Source organism: Tyto alba, unplaced genomic scaffold (genome assembly GCF_018691265.1).
Source record: "Tyto alba isolate M040663 unplaced genomic scaffold, T.alba_DEE_v4.0 Super-Scaffold_38, whole genome shotgun sequence".
Classification (NCBI taxonomy): Eukaryota; Metazoa; Chordata; class Aves; order Strigiformes; family Tytonidae; genus Tyto; species Tyto alba.
In genome coordinates this window covers 21,868,700-21,884,344 of record NW_024881313.1, presented here as the reverse complement: position 1 = coordinate 21,884,344, position 15,645 = coordinate 21,868,700, and the positions used below count along the sequence as shown (strand labels likewise).

The window sequence follows — 15,645 nt, the reverse complement described above, 5'->3', positions numbered from 1 at the left end:
CAGTGTGTTACATAGGCTTCTTGCTGCAGCATCGTAGTGATAGGCATCAGCTTGTATCTGTTGGAGAACAAGATCATTGTTCTGGCTCCTCTAGCTAAACATGCAATATATGCTGTAAATTGCCTTTATTATACGCTGCTTAAATATCTCATTGTCTGCTTTGCATACAAGCAATTTATTGCTGCTTATGTTCTGACAGAATGAAAACTAATGTTTAATTATGCATTGGCCTAGTAATGTGGTGTTTAGGGTGAATGTATCTGAATTAAATAAGGACCATTAATAATGCCTAACAATTTATGATATATTCATTGCTTGATTTCAAATCATATAAATTAGAGAAGCTTATTTGAAATGTCACCAATATAAGATGGCTTTGTGGGAACACCTCTGTGTGTGCTAATTTCAGAATCATTACCAGCTGAGTCTTACTATTTATTCAATGTCCAGTAGGCTTTTATTATTCCCTTATTTGCAGTTTAATTACAACCTCTGTTTTCCTGACAGTGTGAATTCAATCCTAAACCTGCAGGAGCAAAATGAGTTGCAATCAGTCGGTTTTTGCCTGAAAGCCTCCTTTCGTTTCAGCCCCCTCCCACCTGCCATGACCAAGCCACAGCTCTGAGCAGATTCCTACAGCCACAATTTCTTTTCACCATGTGTTTAAAGGGGTGATGCCAGTCTAAGGCTTTTTAAATTGTTTTTCCTTAAAGCTCAGAAGTTGTGGGGGATGTCTCCATCTCACATAATCACCTGGTTTTATACCAACATCACAGAAGATACTTGAATAAATTACTTAAAGGGAGGTTTCTGGATCACTTATTAATGTCTTGTGTGCATGACTTTACAAATGTTATTAATAGACATGAGGTATTTATGCATAATATGCATGGTTACTGTGCAACTAAAATCTTAGTCATTCATATTTAAAATAATCCATTCTCTAAGGCTATGATACGGGATTTAAATTCTTCAAAGATATAGTAAGCGTCTGTTTCAAATGACAAGACTGCAGCAAAATATTGCATTGACAACAACAAAGCAGGGCAGTTAACAGATCTAGGTTGCAGGACTAAAACTACTTTCTTTATCAGTATGATGCACATGCATTGATTGTAGAGGTGCTATAGATGTGGGTTCTCTTGGAAGTAATTAAGTGAATGTTTGACCCTAAGACCTCAGCAACAAGTCAGTCCTCTGTCCAGTGAGCTCTTTCGGCTTCATTTATGCATCATGATTATCTCTTGTGGGAAATTATTTCTTATTTATGATTTTGTTAGATTCAGAAGCACTCCTTAGAGGAAGATGGGTATTTCTTATTTCTCATGTAATTATTACAGCTTTTGTAACATAGTTTCTGTTGTAATTTGGAATACTGAACTTTCATCCTCGCAGTCACATTTCATCTGCTATTGCTAAGCTGTATTTAACGGCTAACATGAAGAGATGCACAGAGTACTTGGCAAAGGTATCACATGCATCTTACGTAAAGTTTTTATGTCACACTTGACTTTCAAACACAGAAAAGCAAAATTTTCATCAGAGTTAGAAGGCTCAAGCTGTCTTTTTTGTTTCATACTTAGTGTCTTTCAGATGTGACTGTTTCTTTACATGGTGATGGCAAAATGGAGAATTGATCCCTCTGACCTTTCCATTTTCTTTTAGCTTTTCAAGAGTTTTGGGGTGGAGTTTTGGATATTGTTTCTTCTCCCTCCCCCCGCAATGCGGTTCTAGTTTCCACCAAGATCTAATGACACAGGTATTCCTTTCTGTCTTGTATGCACTTTCTAATCTGGCTTCATCAAATCTATCTGAAAAATGTATTATTACACAAAGAACCAGACCTTATACTTGAAAGGTTTAAATTAATTAATGGCCTGTGCCACTGGGACATGCCATTACTCAGCTGGTGTGCTATACCAAAGGTCATTTCTACTGTGTGTTCATCACCTGCTTTTTTATTTTCCTCTTCTGCTCAAGAGGAATTCCCTAAAATATTAGGGAAATTACTTTTAGATACCTCAGAATCAGATGAATCTCAAAAAAAACCCCAAACCACAGAAACCAACACCCCTCAAAAAACCCCTAAACCTTTTGTTAGTCTGCATTTTTTTTTTGCCTGATTTGGGGGCTGGGGAGGGTGTACATTCACATCTTGTAGGGAACTTCCTAGGAGAAGTATTTTGGAATTTTTTTTTGCTTAAAATAAAAGAATCTCTAAAGAATGCACATACAAGCACATTTTGGCTATGTTATTCTGCTATGCAGATGACATTTGTTAAGCCTACAAGTACAATTAAAATGTACCATTATAGCACAAATTTAAAAATTTGCAGCATGAAAGCAAATCTATAGATGTATCCAAAGAAACTTTACATCAGCAAATTAAGAAAACAAATGCATGTGAAAAATTGATCAATGCAATTTTGATTATCTAAAATCCAAATGTGCAAGCAAACTTGCTGTTATTGTAGGTAATGGATGATGTGTGGACTCAGCATTATTGACAGTATTCAATGGAAAGTGTTCTTAGGATCACTTTCGGCTAGAATGTACATGCATGTAGGTCTCTGTTATCCCCCTTTCAAGCGTGTAATTTGTTGTACGATGTGGCAATCTAAAAGAGTAGGTAATTTTGTATAAGCAAATCTAAAGTTTCATATCTCTGCGTAATAGATCTACTCGTCCCTAGATTTATTTGTTCAACAGCTAGACTAGTTCGGCAGACTGATGAACCTGCCCTGTGGTTTCAGGGTGAGATTTATGTATGGTGACACCAACTTGTAATAAAGAACACGTATGTTAGATGTACTGATTTTTGATCAACATTTTGTTATGTCATATTTGATGAGGTATCAGCATGATTTGTTAGGTTTGTACAGCTGTGTTTTCAAAAATTTACTGGAGTTTCTTCATTCTCTCCCTTTGGAAGAAAGAAGGAGTCTTCTCCCCAGAACTCCAAGGAGCAGAGCACATTCAGCCCGTGCCAAACATCTTCCTATTTCCTTTTTCCACTTCGTTATATAACCACCATGCCTCTATCTAGAGCTTTTCAGGGCTTTCTGAAGAAGCATTCTATAAAGTAAATTCAACAGATTTTATCAGTTTTCATGTGGGCTGCAGGGATCTGAATAATAAAAATGAGACGTGGCAGGGAACATTACTGGGACTTGAAAGAACTGAAAAGTGATGAGGCCGCCTGACCTGCCTGTTTGCACTGGTTTCTTTCCTCTGTTTAAGAGCTAAAAGACTCCTCACTGTTTTGTTATTTTGTTTAACTTCAGTTCTGCAAAAGGTCACGCTTGCAGTGAGTGCATTTTTCTCCTCCAATAATTACAACCTATAGCTGCTTCAGTGAAGGTTTCTCCAAAAGCCTGTCTTAAGCAGAGTAGCATTTACAGGCAACTAACAGCTTCCCAGTTGGAAAACAGTGTTGGATAAGCAGTGCTAAGAGCAGAGGAGCACCCCTGAGTTGCTGTATCTGCCCCTGGTGTGCATTTGTATTCATATAGAGTGGGTTTTCCCTCTAAACCCTGTGCAAAACTGCTGAAGCAAAATGTGCTCTGCATGAGCAGAAGGAGTTGACCAGGTAAACCGAGATGCGTGACCAGGATACAGAGACCCATAAGAACATAGGTAAAATGAATGTCACTGGTATTTGATGACTGATGTTGTAATGGGAACCTCATTTGTGATTTGAAAGCACCCTTGCAAGCTAACAATTCTCTGTCTCATGTTTATCATGTTTTAATTAAAATTTACTAAAGTAAGGGTAGATTATTACGTGCAATAATGAAAACATTTGCCTACCTACAAATTGCGTAATGTTAAAGCTGTCTACATTTTATAATAACGATGTGGTCAGAAGTGGATTTCAAATATGTATGAATAATTCTAATCTTGAGGAGACTGACAGTATTTATTTCAAAGCTGGAAAGAATAAATGGTCCTCATAAATATAACAAAATAAGGAAGACCTTAGAATTTACATCTTCATTGATTTCTAAGCAAAACTGTAGTTATTTATATAGTTTGTTAAACTTGAACAAACAAAAAAAATGCCTGAATGCTGTGACTTGCAAAAACCTGGCTGAGTTCTGCATTAATATAAGAAACAAATCTCTGCTTATTGAGCCCAAAGCGTGTGCATTCACATGTAAGCAAGATTTCACTTTATTTTCTATCAATAATTCAGGACACAGGCATGTAAAACTACTTCATAAGATTCAAAGATAAATAGTTACTTAAAATATAGAATTTTAATTACCTTTGGAAAGCAATTGGTGAAACAAGAACAATGTGTTGGGATTAAAGACCATTTTGCTGTCATCCTCATTGACCTTCCATAAAAAGTACACTCCAGGTGTGCTTTGAAGCACTTTTTTTCCTAAAACTACTATAAAATAGAGAATGCTGTTTCTTCTTTTCCAAAGTGTCAGTCTTGTGATCGCATTTAATCTGGAAAGAGTAAAACTCCTTTTGCGTTCTTCTTTTACTTACATTCACTCCCAGGACATAGACACAAAAAACAGTAGACTGAATAACGTTTTTGTAATTAAGACACATGCAACATCTTTGCAAAGACATCAGCAACTAAATGTATTCTGTTTTCTCTAGATCAATGAACTGAGCCATGTTCAAATCCCTGTTATGTTGATGCCAGATGATTTCAAAGCGTACTCAAAGATAAAGGTGGACAATCACCTCTTCAACAAGTAAGTACAAGTAACAATTATTTGTAGAAGTGGATAGTGGCAGTGATATTTTTATGAAGTATTACAAACTCTGTTATTTTCCAGCTCATGGGACTGAAGTTTTGATGATTAAGTTAATCCTGCAATAAACATAACCATCTGTGCTGTTCTGAAAAGCAACAGTAAGGGCTGTTGGATAGTATTTTTCCTCTATGGTTTATTACTGCTTTATGAGTATCTTACATATTGAAGGTGATTATTGGTGTGATTATTTATGGCTGATATAAGCACTTATTTGGGTATTTCTAAAAACATTAATTCATGTGCATGTAGTTTTTATTATTTGAACAAGAATGAGAATTTAAAGTATATATCAAAGCTGAATAATGTTCAGCTTTTTATAATCCATAATACAAAAATCATACCAATCATATAGAAGCTCCAAAAGTATTAAGATCATTGCATATAATATCTACGGCTCTTAAAAATCAAATGCTCCATGAGCAGCATGTACAGACATATAAAACTATTAATGCTGTTTTGTGTATAACCTGAATTTTATTCAAGAATATCTTTGGAGAAAGGAAGAATTCTGCTACCTTGGGTCTTCTGTTCTGTGATGAAGGTCAAAATAACTTTTCTCACATATAAGTCTGAAATTAACACTACGATATTAAAATTAGCCCTGTACTGAATGAGTCAAATTTTCCTGAAGTTTTGGCATGGTCAATACTTTCTGGTGTCACAGATGGTATAGTAATTCTTGTATAATTCAATCTACAATTTCACCTTTCCAGTAATTTTAAGGCAGTGGGAAAGCATTCTTTTCTGCTTGTGAGTCCAGCTTCCAAAGTCATCAAAATCTAGTTTGTGTTTATTTCATCCACTTATGTTGCAGCTTGTTAGGGACAAATATGTATAAATTTAATAAACATTGTAAAGAAAAAGAAAATAACAAGGTGAGACCAAATCTCATTGAAAAAAATAAAGCATTACAAGAGAGATTGTGAATCTCCTGCTTTGTATGAACAGAATTGAGACAGAATACTCTGGAGTTATTTACTACATGTTTACTACATATGCAGGTGAATGAAGTTGATTTGATTTTATATTCTTTCAGAGAAAACATGCCAAGTCATTTCAAATTTAAGGAATATTGTCCAATGGTTTTCCGTAATCTAAGAGAGAGATTTGGAATTGATGATCAGGACTTTCAGGTAAGCTCACTTTCAAAATGCCTATACTGGTGATACATACAGATTTTAAAGGTTAGTAATGCTGCAGTTGTGAACAAGCAAACCAGTGTGCTGAAATAAAGTTATTTTATTTTTGTATAAGTTGGTGGAAAACTAAGATAAAAAGAAGACATTCTTTCTGCTCCTTCCCCCACCTGCAAGCAGAACATTTCTGGCTTACATCTTTGCTTGCCCTAGCTGCCTCTTGTTCCTACCCTTCTGCTATCCTTAGTCCTCCATGTTTCCCTTTAGAGTACCTTTCAGTCATAAGCCATGTTATTAAAACTGCAGGGTGATACCTCTTGCAGTTGGAAGAAGAAATATTGTCTGGGCACTACTGACAGAAGATGCTATATTCAGCTGGGTCACTTAGATAACAGTTGCTTCATTGGTGTGTCTCTGTGAGATGTGGTTTCTGAAATGACCACAGCCTTTTGTTTTTCTTCACGCTCTTTTTGTTTAGAAAAGAGTGACCTGTGGCCTGCCAACTTCATACTGCTTCATCATGTCTCCTTTTCCTGTTGTTAAGAGGATCTGGAAACAAATTGCTTGCAGAGAGCAGATACAGCAAACCAAGAAATTGCTGTAGATCTGGCAGGGTTGTTCCATGCAGTCAAAGCTTCGTTCTGTCTTTGCAAAAGAAAGTTCTTGAGCTCTGCTTCAGTCTGATTTGCCAATACTTGCTGACAGTTCCTTTTTTCTATTAACTGTTCCTAATGCACACTGTTTCAGTCACAGGGATAATTCCTTCTGCAGTCACACCACAAGATGTCCTGTCCTAAAGAGCACTTGGTCTGTAACACAGTGCCGCTTCCTGTCATGCTCTTTTTCTCTTTTAAGCTATTTTGATGTGGGCTGCAATTGTATTTGTAGCCTGTCACTAAGATATATTAAGAGAATATATTTAATAATGGTTTCAAGCAGCTAAACAAATTGTACAAATGCATTTTTGCTACATAGAACAGACTGAATACTGCAGCTGAAATCAATCTTTTCAATATCAAGCAATGTTTTAGGAATGAATAGATGGATTAAAACCTGCTTGCAGGAGTATAGATGGAGTTTAAGTTATGGATCCCAGTATATGGTCGTGGTAATGTTGGTAAGACGTTTTGCCAGTAGGCGGAGAAGAGGGTTGTGTTGGGTTGGTTTTCTTTGGTAGAGCTGTCGTGATCTTATCACATGATTTTTCATTGTCTTGTTTACTGAAGAACTGTTTAAGAGGAAGTACACCAAGACTCAGACCAAGAGTTACAGCAATTATATCAAATTGCATTCCTTATTCAATTCACCTGATGGACCAAAGTGGATCCTATTGTTTGGGAAGTTATTTGATCCCTTTATATGAAGATTTCCTTTTTCTTGACAAAGGAAGATCAGTGTGTCAAAGAGGAAGGACGTGTGACTGCTCCTAAACGTAAAATTATGGTGTCAGCTCATACTTGCTATCATTTAGAAGACAGGGTGATGACATTACTAGGCAATCAAAGTTATATTTCAATAAATATAAATTAGAAGACTTAAGATGCTGTCATTAGTTAAAACTGTCAAACAGGATAATCAAAAATGCTGTATTCCACAGCACTGTAAAATGTTTCCATCTGTATTACTGTTCCACAACAGAAATTCCTGTTGTAACTATGTTATACTGCTGTTTGGATTTATTAATGATAACAATGATAAAACAACGTTAAGGGAATGTCACTAAATAAAATGTTGTATTTTCAGATTAAAAACAAAACCACTTATTTGTAGCTAAGTGTTTTGGGTTTTTTGACAATGTAACCAAACAACAACCCAAAAGAAGAAAATATAACCACATCCTGGTTTTTGATTCCACAAAATTAAGTGTTAGAATAAAATCGTCAATGATATTTAGCATTTCAAGTATATTTAGCGAAAAACAGAAGCTAGTTAATATTAATTTTGAAGGCAATGTCTGAATTCACTATTTTTTTTTCCTCAATCGAAGCAATTTATCACTCTGAGTTTTTATTCTACTGGACTGTTCTGATAATTTTTTTTTTTAATTTGATCAAAGTAATAATGTATTTTGCACACACTTTCAAAATTATATTTTACAGAAATACACATAAACAAAAATTCAAGTCACCCCATGTGTAAGATGAGGATTATCTCTAATAAAAGTAGAAATTGCTTTCATTTTAATGGTGCACCCTCTGTGATTTAAAAAGGGAATCTAATTTGACAAAAGGAGACTCACTATATACACTTTTTTTTTAGATAATCTTTGTCTTCAAGGAAGTTACTCCAATGAATGTTGGTTAAAATGATTGTCTTATACTCAGAACCAAACATGAATTGGAAAAAACCCCTGTGCAGTATTGAACTAAAGGAAAGCTTATGGAAGAGAGGGCAAACAGCTTTCTCTGGATAGTTTTTCTTATATAATGATTTTCAGGAAGAAAGTCCTAATCAATTGTGAACCATGTCATTCCCGTTATTGAACAAGATAGGATTGATTTAGATAAATAAACCCAATTACCTTGTTCATTAGTCAGACACATCAGTTTAAATCAGGAAGAACATTCGTTTTAAATGTTTTTGTTTTCGAAATATTCTCCAGATATCCTTGATGAGTTGTTCCAGAGGGCAGATAGTACTTACTCATAAGGAGATACTAAAAAATACCCTAACTCATTAAAATAATTTGGTAGGGTACACTCTAATTACTGGGCTATACTCATTTTAATTTTTGACATTTTGTAATTCACTTTGTACACTAATTTTGTGGACTGCTTAACACATAGGCTTAGTTTACACATGGAAGGGTTAATATAGGGATCTCCTCTTACAGAGATCTCCTCTCATTGCTGAAGAGAAATTTAAATCTTATAAAGCACAGGATTTTCCCCCTAGTAGTCTGACTTCAGAGTCAGGGGAATTCCTTAAATTGTATATGGTTCGTGCCTTACAGGAAGCCATTTCTAATAATGGCAATTACTGTTCCGATAATGGACTCCCCCCCTTCACATTATGAAAGCCAGCTCCTTTTTTTGAGGCATCATTGGTAATCTGTCCTACATCTATCTGTCTTTCATAGCCAGTTGGGCACTTCTAAGAGACATTTTGATTTGTACTGAACTAGGATTAAAGTTTCATGGAGATATATGTGTGGTTGCTAATACGGAGTGGGGTTTTTTTGGTGATTCATTCTTTGTTATGGACAACAATGTGGAAAATACAGTATGAAGTTAGTTAAACCTTGAGTTTTATTCAAAGATTGCCTATAGAAACTTGTTATGACAAATTAAGTCTTCAATCTAGGTTAATAATCCTTGTTCTTATGTCAAAAAAGGCTTTTATAAGACCCCGATCTTCCTTCTTGGTGATCATATATAACTAAGATACTTACTGCATCAAATTAAAAAATTATTTAGCTGTTTTTTCTTAGAAAGGGAAACACAAGTGATGATTAGTCAGTATGAATCAAAATTGCATTTGAATAATGGAAAAACTTTAAAAGCATTTTAACCACTTACAGAGACTATAGATTTTCAAAGAGAACAAGATTATTGTTTTGCTTTGTGCTGTTGGATATTACAAGTAAGTACATACAAATCTCAGATTTAAGATAATTTTTAGAAGTATCAAAGTAATTCCACAAGACAGAGCACTAAGTAATGACGGATTTTGCCTTGAATAGGGTAAATTATCTTATCTTGGGTTTTTGTTAGTGTCTTCTTATTTCATTGAAAAAATCCTTAACTGTTAAGGTCCTCCTAACATTGACTGGAAAATACTTGAGAGCATTAACTGTTCCTAGCAGAAAGGAAAAAAAATGATTCGAAAACAAATGTCATAAAGTAAATCCCTCATTACAGTCCTAAATTAATTTTTAGTTTCTACATGCCTCCTCAAATTTAGACATTGGTTTTGTAAACGTTATTCTACTGAAAGGCCTCTTTTTTTCCAAAATAAACGGGGTAGCTGGTATAACTTCAGAGTTTCTTTTCAACTTGACTGGCATAACTTGTTATCGTACGAAATCCAAGAGTACATATCTGTCAGGAATTATAAGACTAGCTTCTGTAAACTGCAAAATTATGAGAGATTAACAGGCAAGGAGCTACCTTAATTGCCCCCCAACAAACTCTAGAAAAATAGGATCGACTACTGTTACAAATGCTTCTGCTGCTATTGCTCTGGAAAGGGAAACTTACTTTACTATGCTCCAACACATCTGTTCTTGCTTAAAGTTATTGCTGAATCCTACATCTGGATTCTGCTAGGCAAAAGAGGGAGGCTGGGTTCTTGCCCAATAAAATACAGTTGCTCATACCAGAGGGCACCAATGTCCCAGTGTACCTAATGAGCCTTCTACTAGGGACGGGGGAGAGCAGAACTATTTCCCTTAATGTTTTAGTACTTAGTGTAACAGGAGACATGCACAGATCTGACCGAAGCAGTTTGTAGAGGTTCTCTGTACAGGACAGAGAATTCATAAAGAACTTTTAGCAGATGGTCTAGAAGTTCTTCTTAATTTAGAGATGCTTGTTATTTGTCTCTGTGCATTTTTCAATATAAAAGATGGAAATCTAAAATGAAAATTGAGAACTCCTACTTTTAAGCAATTTCCCTAGTAGCAAACCATATGAACTCCGTGTCTTTCACTTCTCCTGTTATGGATGTCTCCTTACGTTTCAGTATCTCTCGCAGCTTTTTATACAGAGGATTTGTAGTCCGGATCCTAATACAGCATCAGGAAAGTAATGCAAATTCTAGGTTAATTTTTCAGAAGTCAACCTTTAATATAATTTTCTTTTTAAGTATCTAAACTTCAGATCACCAAAATTCTTGTCAACCTATGAATATTTTTGCTCATTTTGTGTAATTTACCAATCCTAAAACATCATATTAAGAGCTTAAAAACTATTTTACAATCTAAGATGATCGTTTCTTCAGACAAACAAATACTAATCAGAGCTCTCTGCTGGTGCTTCTGCACTGAAATTCATTTATTGGTCCTTGGCTTAGGAAGGAACAAGCCACCTCTAACATCAAACTACAGACAACAAGGTCAACAATAAATATGTCAACAACAACTATGTTAAGAGTTGGATCTTCTTCCTAAGACATGATATTTTAATTGAATGTTTAAAAAAATGCATAAAAAATCCTGAAAGCAAGAACTATCTTGAAAAGAGAATTCCTGTGCTGGTCATTTTGTCATGGTAAATCTGTCAGTGCATGAAAAGTTCTTGAGCTCATCTGTCAGATGAGGTTCCTGTAGCAGAGTTTACCATTTGTGGTTCCCAAATAGACATTGGCACCAAGATGTTCAGAACTGCTGACACCTTGTTTGATGAAGGCATAGGCAGTAGTGGTAGTAAGGTGGTGAGCTAGCTGCACTAACAAAAACAGTGGCATTTGTGGTCTTTCCAGCATATAAAAAAATGAAGTTTGCAATCTGAACATTATGTTCTAGGATTTGGTGCCTTAAGTGTGAGCCCAAATAAGAATTTAGTCACTGTGGGACTTAACCTTATTATGCGTGCCAACAGAAAATTTAACTTCTGGTTTTTCTTAGTTTTCCCTAGAGGAAACATTTAATTTGCTTTGCTTTCAGCAGTTTCTTGCCTAAACTAAGTATCATTCACAACTGAATATTCAAACTAAAGTAAAGTAATTTAGCATGTGCTGACAACATCAAAACAATGAGCTGATAGGCGCTCCCTGATCTATTGTGGAGATAGCCATTGAAAGTGAGGGATCAAGCCAAGCTTTGCAGAGCTGATGGAGAGAGGCTCCCAGAAAAAAAGCCCCAACTCTTTCTGAAGTAAGTCCATACCTTAAGCTGACAGCTCCAAATCCAGACCTAGAGTCAATAGAATAACTTGATTTAGGAAAGAATCACATGTTTTATTCATTAAACTCTCATTTGACCATTCAAGTCAAGGAACCCATAACCTTTATCCTGGAAGGATTGCTCAGTGCAAAAAAAAAAAAAAAAAAAATTTGGTGTTTTGCCTTTGTCTGTCTAAGTTTTTCATATCTTTCACCACTGTAATCACTCCCTGAATACAATTTGTTTATAAATGTACATAGGTGTTCAAAGTGTGTACATCCATACCTTCACAAGATCACAGAAGAGACTCAATGTTTATGACAGGTATACCACAGGACCAGCGATGTCCTGTTTTCATCTTTTGGAGGTCCTGTGACATAGGACTTTTGAGAGCCCTGCTTTTATGCTGACAAGAAATCATTGTGCAGTATTGTCCATACATCTGCCAAAGTCAAGGGGAGGTCATACTACTGAATGTGCTTGTAGCGTATGTTACTGGACAAGTATGCTTTGGTACATGCCAGACTTCTTAAACACATCAGTGTCAGAGATCACTGTTTCCTTCTCACATTTCCTCATTGGTGTTTCCAGACATGAACCTGCTCAATGGCAATGGTAGAATGCATGGTGCCATCATACAAAGTAAACCCAAAAGACTTCCCTACTCATCCTCGTACGACAAAACCAGACATCTCTGAGTTTGGTGCTTCTGTTGTTACATTAAAACACTGGTGTTTTGCCTTTCTTCACTCTAGAAATCACTAGCAAAACACTGTTTTGAACATCATCCCAGAAGTGGGTTGCTTGTTTCAAATTACAGCAGAAAAACTTGGAGCATCTTTGTCCAGTTGTATGACACTGTGTCTCTCTGTTACATTTCTTAATCAGTAATCCAGGTCTAATTCATCCATATCCGTGATTCCTGAGGTGCTGTAAAAAGAAAAAAAGGTTGGGGGGAGCTACAAGGTTGACGTCATGAGAAGCTGTGCATGGGCCAGGTGGCACCGCTTGTAACTGCTGTCACAGAACAGCCAGCCTGTGTGTACATAGTTCTCTAACAGCAGTGAACCACTGCCAGGCTTTTCCAATGACCTATGATTTCAGTCATCACAGAGCATCATCTGTGCACTTGTTTTTGCCTATTAGTTCATGCAGACCTTGCCCAGAAGCACTCTTAAATAGCCTGGGATCTGATTTGTCTTTAGGGTACGCTGGGCTTGTGAAGCTCATTTTAGTGTTCCACAACTTTCAGATGAGATCACAGTACCAGAAACTGTTATTTGCATTTGTCCAGACATCGCGAAATGGAAAAGATTTAAATCAATGAGAAGCTGTTAAGCCAGTCAGTTTGAAAGACCACTGTTCTAAAGTTCTCCATGCTTTAGCACCAGAATTTTCCTATTGCCTTTTTCTCTTTCTTAGGAAAAGCTCTGACTCAATGACAATTTTTGTTAGGCTACCTTTTTAGATTAGTTACATGAAGTATTTGTATTACATCCAACACATAGTTCACATGTTCAAAGTTTCTAAAATATAATCTTGTCTGCTAAAGTAGCAGTTAGAAAACAATGACATTTACATTAGACATGTAAAAGATTAGAATGAGCTAATTAAATTGACCTTTAAATCTCTTCACCCTCTTGGAGGCTGTGGCTAATCCTTGGACTCCCACTGTGGAGATAAATATCCGTGCTGTGAACATTTTAAGCAAAGTGGGCAGAGAAGGAAGAGCCTCACCAGCAGTTTGTCTTTGAAGAGGAGGGCAATACTTTTCCAGTTATAAATATAGTTTGCAATTATGGAGGGAGCCGGGGGGGGGAACAAGCTTTTCCTGTACTTTAGTGGCTCTGCTCCATGTGTTTTCCTTGCAAAAATGGTTTCATTTGGAAAAAATAGCTCCAAACAGCTTAATGTGTTGCTGTTAGAAACAACCAAAGTTTCTCTGGAAATTGGTTCACTTTTTTTGATATCTGGTGTTGGTATAACTAGCATTATCAATAATATCATTACTGTTACCTAATTACAATAGGCTGCTATTTTTGTTGATCAATGTGCAAGGTAAAAATAGACTTCTAAGGGATAAAGCATTAGGTGGTATGTTAACTGGCTTCTAAGAACTCTTGAGGATGCCTCTTAGAAAGCATTTAGCTTGATATTTTGTGACTTTGATTTTTAAAATGCCACTTATTGTGGGGCTTTATAACAAAAAAATAGAATTATGTAAGTAATAGATTATTAAATTACACAATCAGAATTTAATTGTCAATGAGCAGTTGACATTTCATGTAGTGAAAACTTGCAGAAGATGCAAAATCCATCCAAATGGCAAAGTGGGATAAAGAGAAGGGTTTTGTATAAAAACCACTTAGATTGCCTGGCATTCTGAGCCTGTCCAAATGAGATGCTTTTTAATATGGTCAGATGAATAGTTATATGGATAAAAAGGAGTGCAGAACTACAAAGGTGAAGGCTGTGTTCAGGGAGGTAGTAGCTCTGAGAAGGAACAAGAGGCCAAAGAGGACAAGAATTTAGTACTAGTGTGAGCTTCTGACTAGGAGGAGTAACTGCACCCTTGAGTGGATAAATTGGAAGGTATAAAATATAAACCAGATGGAGCTCTACCTTTCTTTAACATCTGTTTATTTTATACCTGAAGCTAATACTATATATAGTTTTGGTGCTAGTCATCTTAAAAAGAGATGTTGAAAATCCGGATATAGAAGGAATACATAAAAATTATGTCAAAGGAATGTAAGGACATAGAGAATGCTTTGTGGTGAGAGTGACAGAGTTTGACCTGCTGCACTTGCAAAAATTAGAATTGAGAGGTAAATAGTATGTGAGTATCCTTGCAGAAAAACAATACTAGATACTTTAAAAAATAATAAATAAGAATGACCATAAAATGAAATAATTAAAATTAAAAATTAGACTCACCTTTTCAGCAACACAGATTATTAAATACTAGAAAAACTACAGTGGCGAATATTGGTCTTTTGAAGTTGGAAAAAGCACAACTGCCTTTCTGAAAGCTGTACCTTGACCAAAAGCAGAGATTGGAGTTCAGTCTAGGAACAGCTGGGTGAAATGAATTGGCTTCTGATGGGTAGCAGTTGTGTTGGATTCTAGTTTATGAAATTCTGTTGAAGGCTCCAGAAAAACTCTTGTGAACTTGAAAGAATTGTGGATCAGGTCCTAAGATCACCTGGGGATCAAAAACTTTTTCCTTGCTTAAAATATATTTGCTGTAGGAAATAAAACTCTGCACAGATTACTGAGAGTTTGGGAAAGAGATGCTGAGGGAGGAGAGTGGGTCTATAGTAAAACTAAATAACCTTTTGGTTAACTTGCTAAAGAATATGCTGTTCTTGGGTGAAATGATGACAATTTGGGTGTGCTGACTAATAAATGGTGTTACTTTTACCCGTTTATATTTAAAGCTGTATTTTTATTATTTTATCAGAAATTAATTCTGTGGTATGTGACAAGTTCTTTGTGATTTGTAGCCTCTGTGGCACTGAAGACCAGTTGAGCATTTCTGGTTGCCTGCTACTCAGTACAATATAGGTGATATTTTTTTATATTGATTTATGTAAGGGCAGTGAGACTTCCAGGCAGTGATTTCTCAGAGGGAAACTATTTAGGAGAGAGGGGGAGGTATATGAAAGAGGTATTTATCTAGTAGAGATATCTCTGAGCTTGGCGTGTTAAATGTGTCTTCAGTTGTATAAGTAATTACACAAGTAATTTAGCGTGGTTTTTAAATGACCTCATAAAAGTATTCACACTTTAAAAGTACAAAACCTTTTCCTTCTCCTGAGACCAAAATACCAGCAGGCACAAGATTAAAACTTCACAAATTAGAAGTGAATGGGGAATTGGCAGAACACGCACACTCGGAGCAGGA

At 35.9% G+C, this 15,645-nt stretch overlaps 1 protein-coding gene across 3 annotated transcripts in view; it reads left to right on the top strand.

Annotated features, from left to right (window-relative positions):
* PIP4K2A (phosphatidylinositol-5-phosphate 4-kinase type 2 alpha) overlaps positions 1–15,645 on the top strand; it is a 121,170-nt gene that overhangs the window by 63,204 nt on the left and 42,321 nt on the right. For 2 of the 3 annotated variants that reach the window (XM_042801806.1, XM_042801807.1), the window contains exons 2-3: positions 4,618–4,715; positions 5,815–5,911. In XM_042801806.1, coding sequence (XP_042657740.1) covers positions 4,618–4,715; positions 5,815–5,911 — 195 coding nt within the window. Of the gene's footprint in view, positions 1–1,665; positions 1,760–4,617; positions 4,716–5,814; positions 5,912–15,645 lie in introns of all 3 variants that reach the window. The other variant, XM_042801808.1, reaches the window with a different exon arrangement.